Below are 26,353 nucleotides of genomic sequence, written 5' to 3' on the forward strand. Positions count from 1 at the left end.
GGGCAAGCCCACCCACCCCAAAGCTTGAGCTTGGCCCCTTCTTCAAGGCACACTCAGAAGGGTCAAAGGGTATCTCCCCCACCCCCCAGGATCTGGGATCAGGCCCGGCTCAGGGAGAGCAGGAGGCGGTCAGGCCAAGAGAGGCTGCCTGTGGAAAGCCACTTCTCTCCCCTCCCCAAGTGTATCTGAGCCAACCGTCAGGCAGCTTCACTGCTCTTCTGAGACGCAACCCAATGGGAAGCAAAACTCTCCTCAAGGCAGGAAAGTTTGACTTCGTCCACAGGCAGCTCTTGGACAAGAGGCACGGTTGGAGCAGGGAGGAGCCCCTGGAGAGCGGACACCCTTCCCCCTTCAGGGACAGGGCGCCCTGGTGACAGCCACTCACTGGTTGCATCTTAGGGGGAGAAGGGGTGGAGACAGCTCTTCAGGAAGTTAGGGACAAACATGGCCCCTCACCCCAGCCGGACCTCGTCTGCCGACAGGGCACAGGGCTGGCAGCTGAGGCAAGGGGCAGGGGCACGAGGGATGAGACCACGATGCCGTCTCCCGAAAGTGGACGGACCCCAGAGAGAGACGGCGACTCCCAGTTCCAGTTCACCTGGAGGGGGGCCCCCCAGGCAATAGCAGTGCCCTGCCTCCTAGTACGCACCAGGAAGGGCCAAGGGGTTGCCCCGGCATGGCCTCACCTACCTCCATCCCGGGCGGGGGTGGGTCTCGCCTGACCACCATCCTCAGTTGCTGTGTGTTGGAGAGGAGGGCACTCACAGCCTCCTGGTGAGCAGCGTGGCGGAGGTCGATGCCGTTCACCTCCAGGATCCGGTCCCCCACGCGCAACCCGCTGCGGGACGCCAGTCCCCGGGGAATCACCTACGGAGGCGGCGTGAGAACAAGACGATGAAGCAAGCGGGAGAGCTCAAGCAGGCAGCAGCTCTTGGAAAGCGCAGAGGAGAGCCGGGAAAAACATGGTGCCCAAAGGTGTGCAGGATGCTTGGGCGACCCCCAAGGGCAGGGCTTCAATGCATGCCTGTGCCAGTGAACGGTATCAGAGGGCACGCCAGCCTGGCCTCACGAGTCAGCCTGGCCTCCCCAAACGGCCCCCTTCCCAAGGCACTCCCGCCCTGTCCCCCCCCACCCCGGTCCTCTACCTTAGAAATGAAGACGCCTGGCTCCTGGATCCCAAAGGGGTGGCTGGAGTGGTCGCTGCCCCCTACAATGCTGAGCCCAAGGGGCCCCCCGGCTTTGACCAGGCATATTTCCTGCACAGAAAAAGGAATGCCGTGTTTTGTGGGGGGGGGGGGCAAGAACAAAGTGAGATGACGCCTGGGAGACGGGAGGGGATGCCTACAGCCCTCGTGCGGGGACCGGGGGCACTGAGGGGAGCCACTGAGCAGGGTCAGGGCCTGCAACACGCAAGCAGAGAAGCAAGTATCCCTACTGGTATGTATTAACAGAGCCTACTCAGAAAGCTGCAGGTGGCCCTGGGGGGCCGGAGGGGAGGGAAAAGGCCACACCGTGGAAAACAGGCAGGAGAGGACTCAGAACTGACCCCGGGTCTCATCCCAGTCACTGGCCAGATCGGAAGCACCACCCCCCCACCCACACAGGTCTGTGTTGCCAGGGGGGCTCCCAGGTCAGAGCCCCAGAGGGCAGCAGGCTCCCGGGGGGGAGGGGGGGGAAGCAGCCTTCCGACCTAGAAAGGAGTCCAAACGCACGGTCTGATTTGCAGCACAAGGCAGCGCCCCCCCTCTCCTCCTGCTGCCCTCCCTCCCTCCCCCAATTCCCAGCTCTCCTACCTCCACAGGGTACTGGCTCTCCAGGGCCTGGGGCAGATGGCTACTGCAGGACTCCTCGGGCGGACTCCCCTGCTGGGCGGGGGGTGGCGGGGAGTGGACCCGCACTCGCTGCCCCAAGGACTGGTCTCCCTCGCTGGGTGGAGCGGCAGCCTCCCTCTCGACCAGCAGCGTGATGGTGGGCGAGGTGGCCGTAAGCAGCGCTACGGCCTGGTCATGCCTGGCTTCTGTCATGTCTACCCCATTGATCTGGAACGGCGCCAAAGCAGCGTCAGTGCCCGTGGGCGCAGCGGGAGACGTGAGGCAGCCCATGCTCTGGAGCCACACCTGGCCGCCCACGCAGCCTCCGCCAAGAGCACCTGGCCCCAGGGCCCCCAGGACAATGAGCACCAACGGGTGCACAGCTGCTCTCAGCAGAGACCGGGCTTGCTCCCCCCTTCTCTCAGCCCACACTGGCCAAGGCTTCGAGCAGGGGGATGGGGGTCTTGCCCAGATCTCTTGGGAGGGCAGGTGGCGCCGATCCAGGTCCCGTCCCCCACAAGAGCCGGCCGCAGCCCCTTCCCTCGCTCCAAGACTGCTCCCACCGCAGAGAAACCGCTTGCGCCAGAGGGGGCCAGGCACAGACAGAGGGAAAGAGAGGGCAGGCAGACAGAAGCCAGCACTGACAAGTCCGTCCCGGGGCTTACACAGGCCCACAGCCCCCTAAGGTGCCCTCAGTGGGGCTGCCGGGGGGCAGAAACTTCCCACCAGCACAGGCAAAAGGAGAAACAGCCCCCCCTCCCCCCAGGCAGGCAGCAAGCAAGTGAAGAAGACTCATGAGCCAGAAGGGAAGGAAGGTCGGGAGGGGCGGGTCAGAACTAAGAGGGCATCACAGAAGACAGCCAAGAAGCCTTTGACAGCAGCACACACACTCACACACACACACACACACACGCACGGCAGCCTCAGAGACAGATGATGGCAGAGAGGCGCCTTCCAGCTCTCCTGAGCCTCAGCGCCACCTTCCCCGAGGTGGACAGCCCAAAGGGGCTCCCTCCTGAGCACATCAGCTGAAGGCTGTTAACCTTCCAACATTGGGCAGGCAGCGAGTGGGGCCCTTGGTCTCTAGGGCCACAAAGAAGAGGTCACTCCCACCCAATGGCAGCTGGCCTGCTCTCTCCCCCCTCCCATGCTTGCAATCCCTCCCTCCCCCAAGTCTCCACTCACCAAGAGGACTCTGTCTCCCACGCGCAGGGTGCTGTCCCGATGTGCTGCACCCCCTTCCGCAATCCGTGAAATAAAGATCCCCTGGAAGGACGAGGCAGGTCAGGCCACCTCCCCCAGAAAATGCCCCCCCTCCTTCCCTGAGCCAGTGCCCCTCGGACACTCCCCTCCCCGGGGCCAGTGCAGAGCCCAGAATAAGCTACCAGGCGGGGATCGAATGTCGCCAACCGGCCACCTGTGCCAGGAGCCCACCCCCTGCGAGGCCCGGCCCACCACTCACCGTGTCCCCCGGCCGGTAGGGCGTGGAGCCCTTGCCCCCGGCAATGCTGAAGCCCAGCCCCCGTTCGTTGCGCATCAGGCAGGCGGAGAGCCGCTCTGTGGGGGGCGCCCCCTCAGGCCTCTCGGGAAAGCTCGGGCTGCCCCCTCGCCGCTCCCGGGGGCTGTAGTCGTCTTCAGGCCGCAGGGGCGTCACGGTGATGGCGTTCTCGGGCTCCACCATCCGCTCCCGCAGCACCGTCATGGAGACGGTACTGCCCGAGCCACGCAGGGCCTCCACTGCCACGTGGTGCTCGGCACAGTGCAGCGAGACTCCGTTCACCTGCAGCGGAGGGAGAGCAGGGCGCACCCTCAGGCCACCACCCGAAGGCGGCGGCTGCTGCTGCGCGCTGGCCCCTGCACCGGCCCCTGCGGAACGGAAGCCAGAAGACAGCAGCTCTCCTCTGCCAGCCTACAGCCACAGCAGCCCATGGCTGGAGGGTGGGAGATGGGCAAACCCCACCAGAAAAGCCACAGGAGGAAACCTCCCTGGGCATGGCAGCCGTCACACTAGAGGGGTATGGGGGGGGAGTGAAGGAGAGAGGCACGGCCTCAGGTACTGCGTACCAACTGGAGAGACGGTATCTGTACACACACGGCAGGAGAACGGGGGGGGGGGGAGAGAACAAGCCAAAGGGCACCCGAAGAAGAGAAAGGGGAAGAGACCTCGAGGGGCCAGCAGGCGCCAAGCACAGCTGCTCGGGGCACAGAGCGGCAGGGGGAAATAGTGGCAGGGCAGGGGGAGGGCAGGGCCCCTCTCATTCAGTTTGCAGCCTCCAGCCCAAGAAGACGGCTTTCAAAAGCCGCCTTCCCTGCCAGTTTCACTCCGCCCCAGAACTCGCCAGCGCAACCTGCCAGGTGCAGTGCTGGGCCCCGAAAGCCTGGTCCGCAGGGCCGGTGGTGACTGGGGCCACATGGGAAGACCTCCCCCGCCGCCCGCCCTCCTGCCCCTAGCTGCCAGGGCCTCTCACCTCCAGGAGCTTGTCTCCCACACGCACCCCCGCCTGCGCAGCCGGGCCTTCCTCTGACACACGAGAAATAAAGATCCCCTGAAAAGAGAGCCAAGCGGCGGAGAATCCTGGCTCTTCGCTGCTCCAGTTCCAGGCCCCAGCGTCACCCTCAGGAGCTGCTCCAGGGCCTGAGCCCCCCTCCCTCCCTCCCCCAAACAGCTGGAACCTCCCCCGCAGTTACCTCATCATCTCCCTTGTAGGGGGTGGAGCCTTTGCCCCCTGCGATGCTGATGCCCAGCCCCCCCGTCTGCCGCACAATGGTCAGAGGCAGCTGGAAGCAAAAGGGGACGAGGGGTTACGGCCAGAGTCGAGCGGGCCCTCTCGGACAACGGCCGGCAGTGGAGACACGTGGGGGAGGGGCCGCTCCCAGGGCTCATCAGGGGGGGTGCATCGACAGGGAGTGTGCCCAAGGGGGCAATGCACACACACACACACACACACACACACACACACACGGGGGCCGCAGCCTAGTGTGGGGCGCAGCCCCTGCAAAGGCCATTGGCATCAAGGCTCACAGCAGACCTCCAGCCCACTGGGTAGGGCTCCAGCTTCACCCCCTCTCCCCCGCCAGGCAGGAGGACTATCACGGCATGTAACCCCCGCCCGCCCCCTGGATGAGTCTGGGAAGCAGGATGCCTACAGCACATACATCGGACAGCTGATCAGCAGGGGTGGATCGGAACCAGACACTCCAGCCCAGGAGGACTCCGCTCTCGCGCAGGGACCATCGAGAACAGCGAGTGGTTGCCTTGGGATTGCTTGCCATCAGATTGTCGGGGGGGGGGCAAGTGGGTCCTTGTGTGGTTTGTATGGCTGGGGGGGACAGCTTCCTAGAGGACCACCAGAGCTCCTTCTCATTTCTGGTCCGTGGCCCTGGGGCCACCCTTTCTCCTCGCCCCCCCTCGTGATGCGAGGTGAGAGTTGCCCATCTCCAGCACGGCAAAGGGCCCCTCCTGTGTCAAGGGGGGGGCTGCTCACCCAAGGGAGCAGCAGGAGGCAGGGCAAGCACGGGCGGCGAGGGGGAGAGGTCACTGCAGAAAAGACCTCTGCTTCCCAGTGGCCTGGCCAGGGAGCCGCGGCCACTGGGCCTAGAGAGCAGGGGCAGGAGTGAGCGCAGAGGCAAGGCTGCCCCCCCCCCAGTGCCAGTCTCTCTGGGAGCCGGGAGGGGCATTAGGGCCTCCTCTCTGGGGGCACAGGTTTCAGCCAGGGCACACGCATGCCAAACACGTGAGCCACCCAGCGCACGGCCGGTCAGGGATCCCGGCTGCTATTTTGGTCCGTCCAAGGCTGAAGAGCAGCTCCTGGGGGAGGGGGAGGCCAAATTTAAGCGAAGGGCAGCCGGGCTCAACAAGCAGTGCTGCGGGACAGCAGGGTGGAGGGGGCGGGGTCATGGGGAAGCATGCGTGTGCGCAGATACTTACCCGCCCCTCTCCGCCAGGGGGCTCTTGCCATGTGCCCCCCTCCCCTTCGGGCCAGCAGCTAGAGAAGCAGGAATGTTTGGGCTGATGCAACCACCCATTCCTGGCAGGGCTCCCATGCCATTTTGCTTGGGATGGCCAAGGACACGGCTGAGGCTCACGTCTGCCTCTTCTGCCCCAGCAGCTCCCCGTTAAGAACCCAAGGGTGCTCCGGCCCACAGTCCTCTTCCACACGGGGAGCGGATGATGGCTCACCTCTGCCTCTGCTCCTCACCCCCCCCCAACACTCTCTCTTCCGGGGATGTGGCAGGACCTCAGCAGCCTCACAGACAAGGGGCCGGACAGGCAGGTCTCAGCCCCAGCACTCGGCCTAACACTCACCGCTTGGGCGGGAGGGACCCTTCTGACCCGGGCCTTTTTGGATGGGCAGCAAAGGAGTGGGGAGGGGCCTCTAAACCCACTGACGTACCCCCACCCCCCTCAAAACCATCCTTTGGTATCCCAAAAGCATTCAAAAAGGAGAGGGAAAGCATGGATAGAACAGGTGAGAGGGGGACACTGATTACATTTTACAGCTGGAAGCAAGGAGAGGTGGAGGTAGCGTAATCATTCAAGTTTCAGGGTATTAGTCAATCAGATTTAAAAATTTTTTTATTGTTTACTACTTAGACTCTAAAAAGTGAATCAAAGCCAAGGCTTCTGCTGCCACACACACACACACACACACAATCCCCCACGAGGCAGCCAGAAATCACCCCCCCCCCCTGCCTTCTGGTGTCACAAAACATGCCCGGAGACCCCTCTTTGTGCTGAAGCATGGGTTGCCGTGGAAAGCGTCCTGGCTAGAACATTTTACAGGTCAGTCATAAGATGTCTGTCTCCTTGTGTGTTGTATAAAACCCTGTGGATGTTAGTCTCCTCTAAATGTAACAACTGTACTGTTACGGTACTTGTGAAAGGACTTCCTGAGCCCAATATTATTTGCTTTGATGTCTGACTTTTGAAATCCAGACTTTCTTCATCTGCTCAGCTCATTCAGTCTTTTACAAGGATGATTTTTAAATTACTGTTTTTAAAAATGTATTCTTGCATTTATTTCAGCGGGGTCTCAGAGTGAACTCCACAGCATTCTCCCACTGCACGGAACATCTGTGGTTTTTCCTGTCACAAAACTCTGATCTGACGCGCTGGTCCCGCCCCGCCCCTGCCCCGCCTGACCGAGGGGACCCAGCCGCCCAGCCCACTCCCCCGTTCAGGCACAGAAAGGCAAGAGAGGAGAGCCTGCAGCCGCTGCCAGTGGGGTCCCAGAAGACCCAAAGGAAAAGGACGGGGTGGGGAGGGGGGGAGAATAAGAGAAGGCCGGGGGGCGGGGGTTGTTGCTGGGAGTCGTACAGACCTCTTCCTCCTCAATGCGAGCAGGTTCAATCAGCAGATTATTGGCTTGATCAAACGACACCCCCTGTTAGGACAGGAACCAGTAGAGAGAGGCATGCGGATTAGTGGAGAAGGACCAGGCTGCCACCAGACAGATGGACAGACAGACAGACAGGCCCTGCCCCGAACACCAACGAGTGCCCCACATCCAAGACAGAGAGAGGAGACAGAGAGGGAGAGAGATACAGACAGAGGGCTCGCCACTGAGGTGGGGAACAGACACCGAAGGGCTTGTCTTTCCCTCCCCTACCCCCAAGGTTCTTCTCGCCACACAAGCCATGGTCCGGCGGTCCAAGAATCAGTGGTTCTGTGACCAGGGCTCAAATTCAGGCCCCTCCTTCCTCAGCTGTACTTGAAAGGAGGACTGTTTGCCAGGGAGCTGCACGGGGCGGATTCAGACGACCACATCGTCCCCACGGTGGCTGGGTTGTGTCAAGCATCCCTTGCACGGGACCATCATGACGCAATGCCTGCTGCTCCCAAAGGCCAACAGGCAGAAAGCGCCCCCCTTCCCACAGAGGGCAGGGGGCTGGTTTGTTGAGTCCTCTCCCTCCCCAGAGTCAGCTTTTCTCCCAGCAGTGCCTCCCCCACAGGCCAGGGCCAAGGGTGCCACTCCATGGGGTCCTGGAGGGGGGGAAGGAGAGAGCTACTGAGCCAGAGGAACTCCTTCTGGCTCCGCCTGACACAGAAGCAAAACTCTCGACCCTACATAAGAACATAAGACCCTCACGAGAGGCCCGGCCCGTGCAAGGTCCCGACGAACTGGCAGACCCAGGCCCTCAGGAGCAGAGACCCCTGGCTTGGCAAGAAAGGCAGGACTGGGTCAGCTGGATTCCAGCACCCTCTCAACTTCTCACTCACACCGGCATGGCTGAGCCCAGAAAGCAAGCAAGCAAGCAGGCAGGCCGGCCAGTCAGCCGCCTCGAGGAAGATCACCACGGGCCTGGACGGAGGTGGCAGAGAAGAGCCACAGCAGAACGGCACCTGAGCCACTGGCGGGGGGCGGGGGTGGCCCTGGGAAGCAAGGACCCAGCACTACCTCCTTGCCCACAAGCCCCTCACTCCCCACCCCACCCACATCAAGGTTGCCCAGGAGCCTACCTTGACAGAGGGCGGAAGAGCCGGGGTCTCAGCCTCCTCGTCGCCCCACCCGTTCTTGCGTAGCTCCTCCTCTCTGGCAGGGGCCCCTCCATCCGTGTTCAACCCTTGCAAGAGGGCCACCACTGCCTCCGGCTGCGGCAGCTGAGCAATCCTGAAGTGCTTCTTGTAGTGGGGGGTGTCCTTGCGGATCAACCGCTGCTTCCCTGCTGGAAACCGGCGCTCCTCCTCTTCATCATCCTCACTGCGGACAAGAGTGTCTTCGGCAAAACGCACGGAGGGCTGCAACACAACCCAGAGGGGAAAGGAATCCTCAAGGCGGCTGGCTGGCTGGTTGGATGGCCGGCCGGCTCCTGCACTCACCTTCCCCCACCCTTGGGCTTTGAGTGGCCTCATGAAAATGCCTCTGGCCTTCTGAACCTAGAAACTGCAAATGACCACCACGTAACAAGAGCAAGACGGGAGCTCAGTGGCACCCTAAAAACCAGCACGTTTCCCAGGGCATACGGGGCCCATGGGGAGCTCCGACGGCGAAAAGCCTTCTGCCCTGGAAATGGTGGTGGTCTTCAAGGTCTACTTGACTTGAGTCTAGCTCTTCTACTGCTCACCAACACGGCTACCCACCTGAAGATAACACAAGACCATCCTTGCATTGGGGGTGGGGGGGTGGGGAGATATTTTTCTGCTTCTTTGGGAAATACTGAAGGACACAGTTTCTCTTAAGCAAAAGAAAACTCACAGATCAACCTACCCAGGCTGCCTACTTAAGCTTTCCCATCAGTCTGGAAGCCAGATGCAGAAGGCCTTCTCCTGCAGGGACACAAGGGGGCCAAAAGGGGACACAGCTGGTCCACCCAGCTTCTACCTGAACACGGTGCTGATCAAAAGGGTTTACTGGCTAAGACTGACTGTGAGTCAGGTGTGACGTCTCCACAAACAGAAGACCCTTCTGCCAGCGGAAGAGGATGTCTTTGCCTCCACCTCTAGGGGAAACAGGGGACCCTCAAGGACAGCACGAGGTACAAATCCCCCACTCCTTCCACTGGGGAATGCTGACCACAGTAGCCCGGCCAGAGGGAGATGAAGGTTTCTGGGTGGAGGTTCGTGGCATGAGGGAGAAAAGGCAGAGTCACTGAAGGGAGCAGCACAGCAGAGCGCCTTAAGGGCGGGCCCCCAGGCACCTCTTCTGGGGAGAGGAGGGACAGGGCCCCCCAGGCCCCTGGGCTAGACGGCAGGAGGGAGGGTGAAGGAGTCGTCGTGCAGCCCCTGCGGAGAGGGAAGGGAAAGGGAAAGGGGAGGCATGGAGCAGGGGTCACTGGGGGAGTGGTGGGGGAAAGGTAGTTGTGAATTTCCTATATTGTGACCCTGGGAGTCCCTTCCAGTGATATGTTTCTCCTTGAACAAATCACACAGAATTCCTTGCCATAGGCTGTGGTGACATGAACTACTTTGGAAGGCTTCAGAAGGGGAGCAGACAAACGCACCGATGGCCAGAATAAAACCTCCATGTTGAGAGGCAGCAGATGCTGGGGGAGAACGGCAGCCTTCATACCCAAGCTTGTGGGCTCCTGCGAAGCATGTGACCGGCCACTGCCAGAAACAAGATGCTGGCCAAGAAAGTCTCACCAGGAGTCGCCTCGCGGTCAACCGATCTGTCACTCAGAAGCAGCACCAGAACACCCTCCTCCCTGGGGCCAGGAGTTCTGCAGCAGGAGCTGCTCAGTCTTCTCCAGCAGCCTCTCTTCTGCTGCATGGTCCCCCTGCCCGCTGCCTTTTCAACCAACAGACTGAGCCTCTTTGTGGCCCTGCTGACCAGAGATGACGACCCGTTCTGCTTTGCTTGGAGCCTCAGGCATAACCGGCACCTTTCAAGGAGCCTGGCTTCAGAGGGGCCCCCTCTGCCCCAAGGAAGCCACCACAACGGCCCCAGAATCCGCTACTTTCTATGGAGTCCGGCCGACGGGCCCCTCGAGGTCAGAGCCGTCTCCACTGAGGAAGCGCAGGAGCTCTACAGGGCTACGGTCCCGCTGAGTCACCACTGAGCCACTGTCCCTCACCACACGTGCGGAATCGTGCAGACAATCCCAGGGTTCTGCGGAGCAAAAGCATTCGGGCCCTTCTGCTTGTAAAGGCCTCCTGTCCTCACTGTAGCCCCAGGGCTCTGGCCACATGGCGCACCTCCCACATCACCACACAGAAGGGGAGGTCATCGGAGTCACCAGCCACCTAATTCCCCGGTGGGCACCCACCCTCTCTGAGTGGGTGGAGCTGCTGGAGGGAGACCCCCAGGCTGACGGGCCTGGACACGCCAAAGTTCCTGCTGAGTGCTCCTCCTCACCAGGGCTGGCCCAAGATTGCCTAGCACACGAAAGAGGCCACGCTTTGGGCTTGAACATGCGAACAGAGCCCTTGATGGGAGGGTCTCGCTTCAGGGCCGAAGAGGCAGATGGAGACACGGTTCGGCCACCACCTGCTCAAGGCAAGAGTGGGTGTGGCTCCAGCAGCCTGCAAAGGGGAGGGACCCGCTGAAACTGGCTGCCTGCGCACAGAGTCGCACGCGGGGGCCCCCCTCTGGATCCCAAAACACCCTGGGGGGGGGACGGATCCCAAACACAAGCTCTGCAGCGGCAGCCTGGAACGTGAAGCCCCTCGAAGCTCTTGCCAAGACTGACTGCCTCTCGTCAACCTCTCCCACCTCTGAGACAGAAGCTAGCCCTATGGTTAACCAAGGGGCTGGGTGACCTAAAGAGGGCTGGAAGACATCTAGGCAGAAGCTGCCAGAAAACCCGTACTGAAAGGGAGTTGTAAAGACCTATGAGGCAGCGGTGGGAGCGGCAGAGATATGTTATTTTCTCTGTGACCATGGCATCAGCGATGAGCCAGCGGGGCGTAGGGGTTAATTCCTCACTCCTCCACATGAAGCCTGCTGGGGGACCTTGGGCTAGTCGCAGCTCTCTCCGAACTCTCTCAGCCCCACCTACCTCACAGGGTGTCTGTTGTGGGGAGGGGAAGGGAAGGTGATTGTAAGCCGCTTAAAGGTAGAGAAAAACAGAGTATAAAAACCAACCTTTCTCCTTCTTCTTACATCCATCTTATCTGTTTAAAGTATCCTGACATGTGCCGACTGCTAAACCTGAGCCTTTATGGTTGCAGGAACAATTAGCTCTGATACCTCTGCAAACTGCTTGCTGATAAAATAACATGAATATACTCTGATCTGGATGCCAGCTGTAATACAGGCCAAGCAGAAGAAATGATGAATTCTTCCTCTAATCTGTTTATGGGCCATTTTGACCCAGTTACCATGATGGATGTTGACGGGGGGGTTGGGTTCCTGGGATCTGTGAAGGACCCCACTTCTGCATGTGATCCTTGCCTTCCTGGCTGCTAACTTCATGTAAGGACCACACGAAGGAGTCCATGACTTGCATCACCAGTCATTCGTGGCCCCCTTACCTTGGCCACTCAAAGGGGCAGTTATCCGTCCACTATGTATAGATTCAGATAAATGACATGGGCCAGGTTCTAACCTGCCATTCCTGGGGGGAAATGATTATAAGAGCAGTAACGGATCAGCTCCAGGCCTTCTTGGATAACCCAGGCTATGGAGCCATTTCGGTCTGGTTCCAAGCCAGGCTATGGGGGAGAGAGAGAGAGAGAGACAGACCTGGAGTCCTTAGCTGACGAACTCCCTCTGAACACAGACAGGGGCTGTCCTTCTTTGCTGCCCCTCCTGGATCTACCTGCAGCTTTGAGTACAGGCGACCCTGTGGTCCTGTTGAGGCGTTCCTCAGCAGAAGGAGGTACCAGGGATGTACTTCAGACGGGCTTAAGTGGTTCCTTGCAGACGGCACTCAACACACTACTGCTGGAGACCAGTGTGGGAACTGCCTTCCGTGTGGGAACTGCCTTGTAAGGCTCCACAGGATGCCATTTTGTCTCCCATGTCATTCAACCTCTATGTAAAGCCTTTGGGAGAAGTCATTGGTAGTTTTGGAACTGGATGTCAACCATATGCAAATGGCACTCAGCTCTGCATTTCTCCATCCAAATTGCCCGGTGACGCAGGAGAGGGTCCGGAGCCACTGCCTGACGGCTGGGGTAAAGTGGCTGAAAGTGAACCAGCTGACCCTGAACCCAGACAAGACAGAAGTGACGCTGCCCGGGAAGGCGGATGCCAACGCAGGGCCTGGGGCTCCCCGCTTCCAGTGGGGTTCAGCCAACGCTGGCTGGCTCGGTTAACAACCTAGGAATTACACTGGCTCCAGCACTGCTATTAGCAAAGCGAGTGACTGCAGCGGCAAACAACCGTTTCTTCTGATGGTCTAGCCCGGGAGAGGGCCCCCTGCCCCAGCACAGCCAACCTGCCCACCTGTGTCCATGACGACGACTGCCAGGCACAACTCCAAGGCTCCCACTGGTGCATGAAGCCACAGCTTGGTTCCTACCAGAAGCTAGATGGCAAATCGCTCCCCTTTTGAAGTCATGCCACTGGATGCCCGTCAGGTACCAGGCTCAAGTCAAGATGTTGGCCATCACATACCAAGCCCTCCATGACCTTGGCCCACCGCCTCTATGGGACCACCTCTATGCTCACTCATCTGAACAGGGCCTTCTACGGGTGCCACCCTGCAAAAGGGCAAAACCAACAACTGCCAGCCCACGCCCATTCTCTGTTGCGGCTCCCACATTGTGGAACGGCCTGCCTAAAGAGGTCAGGAGAACTCTGACCTTCCAGGCTGTTGGCAAACTATACAGAACTGAATTATTCAGGAAAGATTTTTTACACAGCTAATAGGACTATACTGGAGGAACTGTGGAATATACTACTGTGTACTGTCTGTTGCTGTAAGTATGAACCTACTAGGTAATTTTTGCATCGTTTTGCATCACATTTATTAATGCTCGTGCTTTACTTCAGCTTGGTTTCAGCTCTGTTTTCAGATCTCTGCAATCTAAAGCCCCGCTGCGCCGCTATTTAGATATCCCACAGCCTTTTGCACTGTGCAATCCTTGTGAGAAATGCGGGCGACATTTGACATAAATAAATAGAAGAGCTCCCAGTGAGGCTGCTGAGCCCTCACCAGGCCATGCTCTGCTCTGGCCTGCGCTGATCTGTATCACTCATTCTGAGATGGGAACAAAGAGGCTCAAATGCCTCCACGCAGCCCTTCCAGGTGTGCCGTTCACAAAATGAACTTGGGCTTCAAAGTCTTCACTCGAATGACTTCCACTTCAGAAGGTTTATTTCTCCTTTCATGCACCCTCTTTGTTTTGGGAACTCATATCCAACAGAACCATGGTCAAAGCATTCTCAACTGAAAAGTGCATACCCCAGAATGAGCACAATATGAGCATTCGACAGAGTGTTCTACACAGACACCCCCTAGCCCACGCACGGCTCTTCAAGGTGCCCCCGGAGGCCACGAACCTCCTTCCTAGTGCTCCACGCCCACCCCGGGAACACCTTTCAGCAACACAGAGCATTGCAGCATTCCCTCCCCCAGACACAAGCAGCAGGAGCCGCACTGGACCTCTGGCTTCAGCCCTCGCACGGCCAGCAGGCACCCATCACAAGCCAAAGGGTCACCTACTCGTATCTGCTCTGATGCTGAGTAAGGACCGGCTTGCGCCGTCCTGCTCCCTCCCAGGCAAGGCAGAAAGGGTTCCTGGGATATAACAAGGCAACATCGACCCCTCATCCTCATCTCCTTGCTCTCTGCCTTTCACCAGCCCAACAAGCTCCTGACGCTTCCTCCCCAGCACACTGGAAGCTGCTGCTCCCCCGAGTTTCCCAGTACGGCTCAAGGCCGAAACCCGGCCCACGGCAGCCGGTGGACGTTCACAGCACTAAGCAGGCAGGCAGGCAGCTAGTCTCCCAGCCCTCCTACCTCATTGTACTCCACCTCCAGCTCTTCCTCTTGGTCTCCTGTGGCTTCCTCTTCTTCTCTGCTCTGTCGCTGGCCCTTCTCTGCTGCTGCTGCTGCCTCTTTCTCGGCCCCGGCGCTCACCGACTCTTCCAGCCCCGCTGTCTGCTGCACGTTCCTCCCTGGCTCCTCCTGGCAGCCAGCAGAGATCGTGCTGCTGGAGATCTGTGACTCCTCACTTTGGTTGGATGTGGCACTCAGTCTTTTCTCCTGTGCGAGGCAAACAGCAAGTTCAGTGGAAGCCACGCCTGCTGTCACATTCACAGACGTTGTTTGTCTCCCCAAACAGTTCGGAGGGTGGCAGAGTCAGGCAACACTTGACCCTGGCAGGCATAGGGCAAGAACAGGCCTCTGTCTCTCTCTCAGCCCCACTGCAGAGCACAGTAGGGACTGCTGCAGACAACCAAACATACCTGTTCTGCCTGCAGGCCTTTGCCGTGCCTTCAGAGCCTGCAAAGCAGCAGCCCCACAACTCTGGGATGAAGCATGTCTCCCAGGTGTGTGTGTGTATGTGTGTGCAATGTCCGGCGTGTTCAGAATGTCTCTGCTCCCCCAGGCATCATCCCACAAACCTTTCCTGTTACATTTGAAATCTGCAGGCAGGGCCTGTTCCATTTTTACATTCTGCACAGTGCTTATGTTTATTCAAGGATGTCTAACTCACCTTTCTACATTAAAAATTCCAAGCGAACCAAGAGGAAACAAGGGAACGAGGTCCCGCAACCAACATCTCCACTGTGCAGCAGAGGCGGCAAGGCGAGAACCTCCAAAAAGTCCCCCCCAGCTCTCCTCACCCAGTATAGCCTTCCCCAGATGGTCCATAAGCAGGGGCACCGGCACAAAAGCCCCCCCCCCACCAACAACAACAACTGTGGCATTCACAGGTATACGTATGATGCAATGGATCCGCAAGCCCTCCTTCCTTCAGGTCCCCACAAGTCCAGTAATAAATAAATAAAAATAAATAAATAATGTTTAGAACATTCTAATAGTCAGAAAGTTTAACAAATGAATAAAAGGAATACACATGGTCAGTTCCAGCCTCTCAGGCTGAGCAAGAGAACAAAGAACAGACTGCAGTCCCCTTCCCTTTTGCTCGTTACTGATCCTGAACAACATTTAAATAGGACAGGCCAGCTTTACTTCAAGTTGCAGACATTTAAAGTCCAGCATTACCTCAGTGCTCTGGGTTAGGACTTCTCCCCACTGGGGAAGGGCTGTGGCTCAGTGGCAGGGTATCTGCTTGGCCTGCAGAAGGCCCCAGGTTCAATCCCCAGCATCTCCAATCAAAGGGACTAGGCAAGCAGGTGATGTGAAAGACCCCTGCCTGAGACCCTGGCAAGCCACTGCCAGTCTGAGTAGACAATACTGACTTTGATGGACCAATGGTCTGATTCAGTATAAGGCAGTTTCATGTATTGTGTTACAGTCACCTATGATTATCAGTACATCTTGTTTAGTTTAGGCATGCTGAATGATCAACATGGAAATACATTAACTGAACAGGACAAAATAAAGAAAAGGTGGGAACAATATACTGAAGAATTATACAGAAGAGATGAAACGATGACAGGTTCCTTCCAAGAAGAATATTTTGAAGAAGAAACTACAGTTTTAGAAAGTGAAGTGAAAGCTGCACTGAGAGCAATTGGGAGAAACAAAGCACCAGGAGCAGATGGGATCTCCGTAGAGCTATTCCAAGCCACAGAAAATGAGTTCATCAAAATCTTGACAAGAATATGCCAACAGATATGGAAAACAAAACAATGGCCCACAGACTGGAAACATTAATTTACATTCCATTTCCTAAGAAAGGAGATGTCAAAGATTGCAGCAACTGGTTCTTGTAGGTTATCCGGGCTGTGTGACCGTGGTCTTGGTATTTTCTTTCCTGACGTTTCACCAGCAGCTGTGGCAGGCATCTTCAGAGGAGTAACACTGAAGGACAGTGTTACTCCTCTGAAGATGCCTGCCACCGCTGCTGGTGAAACGTCAGGAAAGAAAATACCAAGACCACGGTCACACAGCCCGGATAACCTACAAGAACCAATGAACTCTGACTGTGAAAGCCTTCGACAATATATTGCAGCAACAATTGGGCCATCGCATTAGTTTCTCATGTAAGTGAAGTGATGCTCAAAATCTTACAACAAAGACTGTTACCAACAACCTGATGTTCAAGCTGGATTCAGAAAAGGAGGAGGCACTAGAGATCATATTGCAAATCTATTTTGGTTGCTGGAGCATATGAGAGAATTTTTTAAATAATTTTTTTATTATTTTTATAATAAAACATACACACAAAAAAAAAAAGAAAAAAGAAAAATAATAATAATATATATAAAAAGAAAAAAATACATGTTCAGCGCACTACTTATCCATTAATACAATATACAATTCACTAAATTTCATCGTGCCCTGAATCCAAATCCCACCCCCCCACCCCAGTGTCCTTCACCATTGGACTTCCGATGGAGTGTTATGACATTACAAAATAAAATATCTATAATTATATCATATTTAAAATCATATTGTACTATAATTCGTTAACTATACTTTTAAAATCCGTTTTTGCCACCTTATCCCAATATGCGGTAGCCTTTGACCATGTTGATTTAAATTCCTCCATATCTTTACAATGTAAAGAAGCAGTAATTTTGGCCATTTGCATATACATCCATAATTTTTCTCTCCACTCTTTAATTGAAGGTTTATTTGTTTGCTTCCATTTTTTTGCTATTACAATTCTTGCTGCTGCGAAACTATATTGACATATGACTCTTTCACCTTTATCTAAATCTTTTTTTGAAATACCCAATAGGCAAAAGGCGGGGTCTCTCTTAATTATTGATTTAATCAGATTATTAGTTTCATTCAAAACTACTCTCCAAAACCTCATTTTTTTACAAAACCACCAAACATGCATAAATGTACCTATTTCCATACCACATTTCCAACCTAAAGCTTCATCTTCTTTCTTCATTTTACTTAACAAAACTGGGGTTATGTGCCATCTATAAAACATTTTATACAAATTCTATCTTATTTCGTTTGAAATGGTAAACTTAAATTCCTTTTTCCATAAGTTTTCCCATATTTCCAAATCTATATTATAACCTAAATCTCTCATCCATTTCAACATCATCGGCTTAATCCTTTCTTGTTCTAAGTTTATTTCTATAAGTAATTTATATACCCTCCCTATCAATCCTTTATTGCCCTTTGATAATATAATCTCAAATTTCGATTTGGTTTGATTAAAACCCAACTTGTTATCTTTATTAAAAACATCTCTTAATTTATAATACATAAACCAATCTTTAATCTGAAGTTCTTCTTTTAATTTCAATACCCATGTACCATCTTTGTAATCTATCATTTCTCTATAATTATTACCATCCAAGTTTAAATGTATACCCCTTCTCAAAAATGCTTCTACAGGATTAATCCAGCCGGGAGTTTTGCTTTCAAAAACATCCTTATATTTCTTCCATACTTTTAATAGATTTTTCCTAATAATGTGAGAATTAAATTCTTTATTTACTTTCTCCTTTTCGTACCACAAGTAAGCATGCCACCCAAATCTCAATTTAAATCCTTCTAATTCTAATAATTTCGGGTTCTCTAAGAGAATCCAGTGTTTGATCCAGGTGAAACATGCTGCTTGATAATACATTTTTAAATCTGGTAGACCAAATCCTCCCGTATCTTTCAATTCAATTAAATTATTATATGCAATCCTGTGTCTTTCTTTACCCCAGAGAAATCTCATAATATCTTTTTTCCAAGCATCAAATATCTGTACACCCTTAACTATTGGGAGGTTTTGAAACAAAAAAAGCATTTTGGGTAATATCATCATTTTAACTACCGAAATTCTTCCCCACAGTGATAATGGTAGTTTTTCCCAACTTGTCAAATCCTTTTTTATCTGTTGCCATTGATTCACATAATTATCTTGAAATAAATTAAGATTATTATTTGATATCCATATTCCTAAATATTTAACTTTATTTTCAACAATAAACCCCGTCTTTTTTGTTAATATTTGTTGTTGTGAAAGAGTCATATTCTTAGTTAAAATCTTGGTTTTAGTTTTGTTAATTTTGAAACCTGAAAGCTTTCCATAAACCTCCAAAATTTTGTTCCATCTGTCAATTTGTTCAATCGGATCACTCAAAAAACAAACTAAATCATCCGCATATGCTTTACATTTATAATGATTTTTACCTATTCGTACACCAACTACATCATCATTTGTTCTAAAATTATACAATAAAAATTCTAATGCTAAAATAAACAATAAAGGGGAAAGAGGACATCCCTGTCTCGTTCCCCTTTGTATTTCAATATTTGGTGATAATGACCCATTTATAATCAGATTGGCAGTTTGTTGTGTATATATTCCTTTTATAGCTGTTTTAAAATTCACACCAAAATCCATAAAGTCTAATATCTTAAACATAAACTGCCAATTGACATTGTCAAAAGCTTTTTCAGCATCCAAAAATATCAACGCTATTGGTGTTGTATCTTGTTCTGCATATTCTAAAAGATCAATTACCACCCTCACATTCTGACTCATCAACCTTCCAGGTAAAAAACCAGCTTGGTCTTCATGTATTACTTGATTTAATACTCTTTTTAATCTATTAGCTAATATTGCTACAAATAATTTATAACCAGCATTTAACAATGAAATTGGCCTAAAATTTTTAACTTCCAATAAATCAGAATTTACCTTTGGTATTAATGTTATATTTGCTTGTTTCCAAGTTTGAGGGATAATGCCTTCTTTCAATGCTAAGTTCATTACTTCCAATAAATAAGAAATTAACTGATCTTTAAATGTTTTATAATAGAATGCATTAAATCCATCTGGGCCGGGAGATTTATTTAATTTACTTTTTTTTTTATTACTTCTTCTAACTCCTCTTTAGTTATTAAAGAGTCCAAAAAATCTTTATTTTCCTGTGTTATTTTTCCCCAGTCCCCTTTAATAAAATACTTATCCATTTCTACCTCTGAAACTACATTTTTTTAATACAAATTTGTATAAAATTCTACAAATGTTTCTAATATCTCCTCTTTTTTTCTTGTAATCTTGCCATTCTTTTTAATTTGAGTTATTGGTATTTTTTTCTCTTTCTGTTTAAGTTGCCAAGCTAACATTTTACCCGGCTTATTTGCATGTTCAAAAAATCTTTGTTTATTATACATAAGTTTACTTTCAATTTCTTCAGCTATTAAGAATTCATATTGTTGTTGCCAATTTCTAATCTTAACCTGCTGTTCCTGCTTAGCTGCTTTATCTTGCAATCTACTTAAATATCTTTCACCTTGTCTTATTTCATCTAATATATGTTTTCTCTTTTTCTCCCTGTCCCTATACCACCTTGTGTTTTGTTGGATTAACAATCCTCTAATTACTGCCTTACCAGCATCCCAAACTATATCTTCACGGGTACCCTTATCTGTATTTTCTTTAAAATAATTCTGTATATCCATCTTCAATTTGGTAACTATTTTAATATTTTTTAAGAGGAAGTCATTAATTCTCCAGGGTTTGTATCTTCTATCTCCCATTTGAATTTTAACTGAAACCGCATTATGATCAGATAGAACCCTAGGTAAAATCTCTGAATCTTCTGATTTCTCTATTAAACCCTTCGATAGCCATAACATATCTATCCTGGAATAGATAGATAGGTGTCTTTGAGGAAAAAAAGTATATCCTTTCTTATTGCCATGTGCCAATCTCCAGACATCAAACATATTCCATTGGTCAGTAAGAGCATCAAAAACCCCTGGTAATTTTCCTTCATTAGTTGCTTTCTTCTTTTTTCCAGATCTGTCTATCTTAGGTACATTCACACCATTAAAATCCCCCATCCATATCATTTTTTCTGTGGCATATTCAGCTAGTAATATTGCTACAAGTGGAGTCACGCTCCTGCTGCCTCGCTGCCGCGGGGCGATCAATCAGCCCCGGGAAATCCGGCAAGCGGCACCCCTCGGAGCAAGAGGGGATGCAGAAACGGGGGCAGGTGGCGGCCCTGTCATCTGAGCGATAGCCGCCAAGAAAGCGGCGTCGGTCGCTCCGACGGGGCTCCGCTGAATTGCCGGCGCCATCTTAAAGGTATAGCAGAAGAAAGCGAGGTGGGATCCGATTTTCTTTTATATTTTGAAAAAAGGCTTTTTTTTTACTTTTAAAAAACTTTAACTTGGGGTGTGTGGCAAAATTGCTCTTTAAGGACTTAATTCAGAACCATCTATAATTCTGTTACGCTCTGTTTTTTGACTTTTGGCTTAAAAACCTTCTTACTAAAGCAGGAACTTGGAAGTAAGAGAAAGAAGTTGGAGAATAATCAAGTGACATGGAATGAAACTATTTGAGATGTCATAGTGATTGTTTTCTCTAAACTGATTCTTTCATCTGAAATAATTTTCATATAATGAAATAAAAGAAACCTTTTGCCCCCCCACTTTCCCCTTTTGGATTACAATTGTCAGTTGTTTTGTCTTCAGCTTGTACAGCTCGCAAATGGGAGAAAAAGAGAAACATACCAAGGATATTCTTAAGGATACAAAGTTAGTGGTACCACTTCCTCAGAGAAGGCCCTCTGTGACTCAAATTGCAACTAAACAGACAACCTCTCCAGGTGCACAAACATCTGTTACTGCCAAGATGACTCTAAAAGCAAAGCCTGAAGTAACACTGACTTCTGTATTTGAACTTTTAACTAAGACTCATCAAGATGTTACTGAAATGAAGCAGGAGTTATCCCAGAATACAGCTACTACATCCCAAAATTCTGATGCAATAGCTACTCTGCAAGATACAATCTCATCTCTGACTATTAGGCAAGATAGGGTTGAAACCAAGTTAAAGAAAAATACACAGGAAATTAAAGAAACTAAGAAGAAGGTGGACACCCTCGAGATGGCAATTGCATCCTCATCTGACAGAGACGAGAAACAACAAGACCAGATGGCGATGATAGAGCTTAAGATAAAGGAATCTTCTCTTCGTATACGTGGAGTGAAAGAAAAAGTTGAAAATCGGGATCTATGTGGATATTTGGCAGTTCTTTTGGCAGACTTTCTACAAGAATCTGAAGAAGTTACTACAGGAATGATTGTGACAGCCTACAGAATGAATTCTGCATATGCAACCAGAAACAAAGTACCTAGGGATTGCCTGCTTCAATTATTTTCGAGGAGTCATAGGGATTTGATACTTAACACTCATTACAAGACACCACTAAAAGTTGAAGATGAACCTTTGAGATTGATGAAGGAAATACCGACAAGATTGCTGAGGAAAAGGAAAGACTTCATGGAGATTGTTCAATGTTTAAGGCTCAATGGAATCCAATATAGATGGGAATATCCTCAAGGTATCTCCTTTACTTTTAAAACAAAAAGGTTTAAGTATACAGAAGTGGATAAGGCCGAGCAATTCTTAAGAAGATATGATGCAGAACTGATGAAACCTACTAAATCAACTAAGCAAGTTCCAATCAGAGAATCTACGGAAGAATAAAAGGCATCAGAGGCATCTGGAGGGGGAGACTTGCCAGCAGATTCTCCAGAGGACTCTCCAATTGATGAAGCTGAAGACTAAAGAATGGAGGGAAGGGGGGCAATAAGATATATGGTTGTTTAAGTTGTGTATGGAAAAGTATGGGATCTAACTGATTTTTGATATGTTACAGGTATTATCTTGGAACATCAACGGTCTGAACTCTCCTAACAAAAGGAGGAAAATATTTCACCAGCTACATAAAAGTAATGCTAATATTATTTGCTTACAGGAAACTCATATACTCCCAAAGGACATATTTAGATTGGAATATTCTAGGTTGGGTACACTTTTTACGGCATGTAATAATGGTAGAAAAATTAATGGAATAGCTATGTATATACCTATTTCATTAGGTCCAAAAGTTGTCTTCCAAGATACGGAGGGAAGAGTTTTGTTAGTTGAAATAACATGTGGCTGCTTGTGGGAATATATCCGCCTAACATAAATCAAAAAGTTTTTTATCATATGAGAGAATTTCAGAAGAAAATCAGCTTGTTACATAGATTAAAGCAAAGCTTTTGACCGTGGATCACAAAAAGCTATGGCTGGTTTTAAAGGAAATGGATGTGCCACAACATCTGATTGTTTTGATGTGCAACCTGTACTCTGGACAAGAGGCCACGGTTAGGTCAGAATATGGAGAAACAGAATCGTTTCCAATTGGCAAAGGTGTTAGACAAGGATATATTTTATCTCCCTATCTCTTCAATCTGTATGCAGAACATATAATTAGGAAAGCTAGATTAGATTTAGATGAAGGTGGAGTGAAAATTGGGGGGAGGAACATTAACAATTTGAAATATGCCGATGACACTACATTACTGGCAGAAAATAGCGAAGACCTGAAACGACTACTGCTGAAAGTAAAAAGAGAAAGTGCCAAAGCAGGACTACAGCTGAACATCAAGAAGACAAAAGTAATGACTACAGGAGAATTACTCAACTTTAAGGTTGACAATGAGGAAATTGAAATTGTTCCAAGACTTTCTATTCCTTGGCTCCATCATCAACCAAAAGGGAGACTGCAGCCAAGAAACCAGAAGGAGACTGAGGCTGGGAAGGGCAGCCATGAAGGAGCCAGAAAAGACCCCTAAGTGTAAGGACGTGTCACTGGCAACCAAGATCAAGTTAATTCATGCCATTGTACTCCCTATTACTATGTATGGGTGTGAAAGCTGGACAATGAAGAAAGCTGATAGGAAGAAAGCAGATTCCTTTGAAATGTGGTGTTGGAAGAGTGTTACCGATACAGTGGACTGCCGAAAAAACAAAAACAAATCAGTGGGTTATAAATCCAATCAAGCCTGAACTAACTAGTGCTTGTAGGGAGAGTGTTAGGAAAGCTAAAGCTCAGTATGAACTTAGGCTAGCGAGAGATGCTAAACGCAACAAAAAAGGGTTCTTTTCCTATGTAGAGTAAGAACAAGGACAAGATAAGCCCATTGCGTGGACCGGAAAGTGAAATGCTGTAGACATAATTCACAGTGGGTAGCCGTCTGCAGTAGTAGAAAAGGGCAAGAGTCCAGTAGCACCTTACCAGAAAATATTTTTGTTAGTCTTTAAGGTGCTACTGGACTCTTGCCCTTTTCTACTGCTGTAGACATAGTTTATCTAGATTTCAGTAAGGCTTTTGAAAAGGTTCCACATAGTATTCTAGTTGACAAATTGGGAAAATGTGGGTTAGATCCTGTTATTGTTAGATGGATCTGCAACTGGTTGACAGATCGTACCCAAAGAGTGCTAGTTAATGGTTCCTCGTCCACTTGGAGAGAAGTGACTAGTGGAGTTCCTCAGGGATCTGTGCTGGGCCCTGTGTTGTTCAGCATCTTTATAAATGATTTGGATGAAGGAATAGAGGGGATGCTTATTAAACTTGCAAAAAAAATAAAAAAATTCTGGAAGAAAGTTTTGAAGGAAACGAATAATTTGATTAATGGTAGTGTGAAAAGAAAACCATTATTTTGCTTATTGGGAATACCACCAAAAAATATCAATGATGAAGACAGAATTGTCTGCCAGTATAGCTTTGCTGCTGCAAGAATTGTGATAGCTAAAGTTTAGAAGCAAGTGAATAAACCTTCAATTAATATCTGGAGAGAGAAGATATGGATATATATGAGGATGGCCAAATTAACAGATTTCCTACATGGGAAAGATATGGAAAAGTTTAAACAAACTTGGTCAAAGGCCGCCTCATATTGGGATAAGATGGCAAAAATGGATTTTATGGTTATAATTAACGAGTTGTAGAAACTAGAGTAATTTTATACCTTTGTATTTTTAATAGTAAAATCTGATTAGACACCTGCTGCGGAAGTCGGGTGAAGGGTCACTGTTAATGGTGGGTGGTGGGGGAAGGGGTATCTTTTTCTTTTTTTTTTGAATATAAGAACTTTGATATTTGAGATTGTAATAAATGAGATATATGGATACTCCTCCAAGTTTGTATTATGTATTTTGTAATTTTTGTTACTTATTTTTTTTGTTATTGTTGTTACATGTATTGTTTTTTTTGTTTGATATTTTTTTATTGTTAAAAAAATCTTAATAAAAATTTATAAAAACAAAAAACAAAAAAAACAAAGACAAATGTAAAGCTCTGCATTTAGGTAAATCAAGTGCATAATTATAGGATGGGGGAGACTTGTTTGAGCAGTAGTGTGTGTGAAAAGGATCTTGGGGTCTTAGTAGACCAAACACTGAACATGAGTCAGCAGTGTGATGCTGTAACTAAAAAGGCAAACACAGTCTTGGGCTGAATCAACAGAAGTATAGTGTCCAGATCACGCAAAGTGATGGTATCGCTTTACTCTGCTCTGGTTAGACTTCACCTAGAGTACTGTGTTCAGTTTTGGGCACTGCAATTTAAGAAAGATGTAGACAAGCTGCAACGTGTCCAGAGAAGGGCAACAAAGATGGTGAGGGGTCTGGAGACCAAGTCCTATGAGGAAAGGTTGAAGGAGCTGGGTGTGTTGAGCCTGAAGAGGAGAAGACTGAGAGGGGATATGATAACCATGTTCAAGTACTTGAAGGGCTGCCATATAGAGGAGGGTGCCGAGTTGTTTTCTGTTGCTCAAGAAGGTCGGACCAGAACCAACGGGTTGTAATTAAATCAAAAGAGTTTCCGTCTAGACATTAGGAAGAATTTTCTAACAGTTAGAGCGGTTCCTCAGTGGAACAGGCTTCCTCGGAAGGTGGTAAGCTCTCCTACCCTGGAGGTTTTTAAGAAGAGGTTAGATGGCCATCTGTCAGCAATGCTGATTCTGTGACCTTAGGCAGATGATGAGAGGGAGGGCATCTTGGCCATCTTCTGGTCACTAGGGGTGTGGAGAGGGGAGGTAGTTGTGAATTTCCTGCATTGTGCAGGGGGTTGGACTTGATGGCCCTGGTGGTCCCTTCCAACTCTATAATTCTACCTGACCCTAGAAGGTAAAATGACTCAACTGAGGCTATCGTACTTTGGTCAGATTATGAGAAGACAAGAGTTACTGGAAAAAACAATCATGCTAGGAAACGTTGAGGGCAGCAGGAAAAGAGGAAGACCCAACAAGAGATGGATTGACTCAATAAAGGAAGCTATGGGCCTCAATTTGCAAGATCTGAGCAAGGCTGTTAAAGATAGGATGTTTTGGAGGACTTTGATTCATAGGATCGCCATGAGTCGGAAGCCACTTGACGGCACTTAACACACACACATCGCCAACAACAACCAACCCCCCTGAAGCAGACCTGCCAGCAGAGAGACAGATCAGCAAAGTAGGCTAAAGTCCTGAGCAGAGAAAGCACCAACAATGCAGTGACAGAAAGCACAGCCGTCAGTGTCAAACAAAAGCCCTCCTGAGAGCTCACTCACCAGGACGGCACCAGCCATCTTTGTGCCACAGCCAAGCCAGAGGCCAGGCTGAGATGCAGCTGGCCACTCCCCCTCCCCAAGCCTTAATAATCCAAATGCCCCCCCCCCCATCCTCACATGCCTTCCGTAAGAGGGCAGAGTGGCCACCAGCTGATAGTCCGAACGGCCATATCCACAGTCCTGGGAGAGTGGAAGGAGCAGCCAAACACGCCTCCTCCATCATAGAGCTCAGGACAACCACCTCTCTTAAGGAGAGACGAAGCCCCCCCCTCCGGACCCCGATACTGTGATTGAGGCACAGTCCAAACACTCAGGATAAGATAGATCAGAACCAACAAGCCAAACAACCTAGCCTCCTCCGGCAGACCCGGATTTCTACGAGGGACGGCGGCTTCTCACCCCTGTGCTGGAAGAGTCCCGGTCAGCCCCCACTCTGGCAGCATACGCCTCACTTCTCCGTCCTTCAATCGCCTCCTTCATGGACTTCAGCTCACTTGGGTGAGGGGTTGCACGACGCTGCAGACCCTTAGAAAAGAAGACGTCATAGACACAGAGTCAATCCACTGTCACCACACAATTCCCCAACTACAAGAGGACAGAACCACTCAACACCAGAAACAAAAAGGCAGAACGCGCTGCCCCCCTCCCTCCCAAGTCTGCTTGATGGTCCCCCGCAGGCGGGACTACCGATCACCTGCAGCAGCAGCAGAAGGGCAA

At 50.4% G+C, this 26,353-nt stretch overlaps 1 protein-coding gene across 1 annotated transcript in view; it reads right to left on the reverse strand.

Moving 5' to 3' along the window:
• The window catches only part of SCRIB (scribble planar cell polarity protein), a 90,484-nt gene that overhangs the window by 18,046 nt on the left and 46,085 nt on the right, over positions 1-26,353 (reverse strand). The window contains exons 13-23 of the mRNA XM_056854570.1: positions 26,036-26,161; positions 14,160-14,405; positions 8,272-8,550; positions 7,133-7,195; positions 4,500-4,589; positions 4,280-4,357; positions 3,274-3,591; positions 2,997-3,077; positions 1,794-2,039; positions 1,146-1,256; positions 691-867 (exon numbers count right to left, since the gene is read on the reverse strand). Of these exons, the coding sequence (XP_056710548.1) occupies positions 691-867; positions 1,146-1,256; positions 1,794-2,039; positions 2,997-3,077; positions 3,274-3,591; positions 4,280-4,357; positions 4,500-4,589; positions 7,133-7,195; positions 8,272-8,550; positions 14,160-14,405; positions 26,036-26,161 (1,815 nt within the window). The remainder of the gene's footprint in view (positions 1-690; positions 868-1,145; positions 1,257-1,793; positions 2,040-2,996; positions 3,078-3,273; positions 3,592-4,279; positions 4,358-4,499; positions 4,590-7,132; positions 7,196-8,271; positions 8,551-14,159; positions 14,406-26,035; positions 26,162-26,353) is intronic.

This window comes from Euleptes europaea, chromosome 8 (genome assembly GCF_029931775.1).
Source record: "Euleptes europaea isolate rEulEur1 chromosome 8, rEulEur1.hap1, whole genome shotgun sequence".
In the NCBI taxonomy this organism is placed as follows: Eukaryota; Metazoa; Chordata; class Lepidosauria; order Squamata; family Sphaerodactylidae; genus Euleptes; species Euleptes europaea.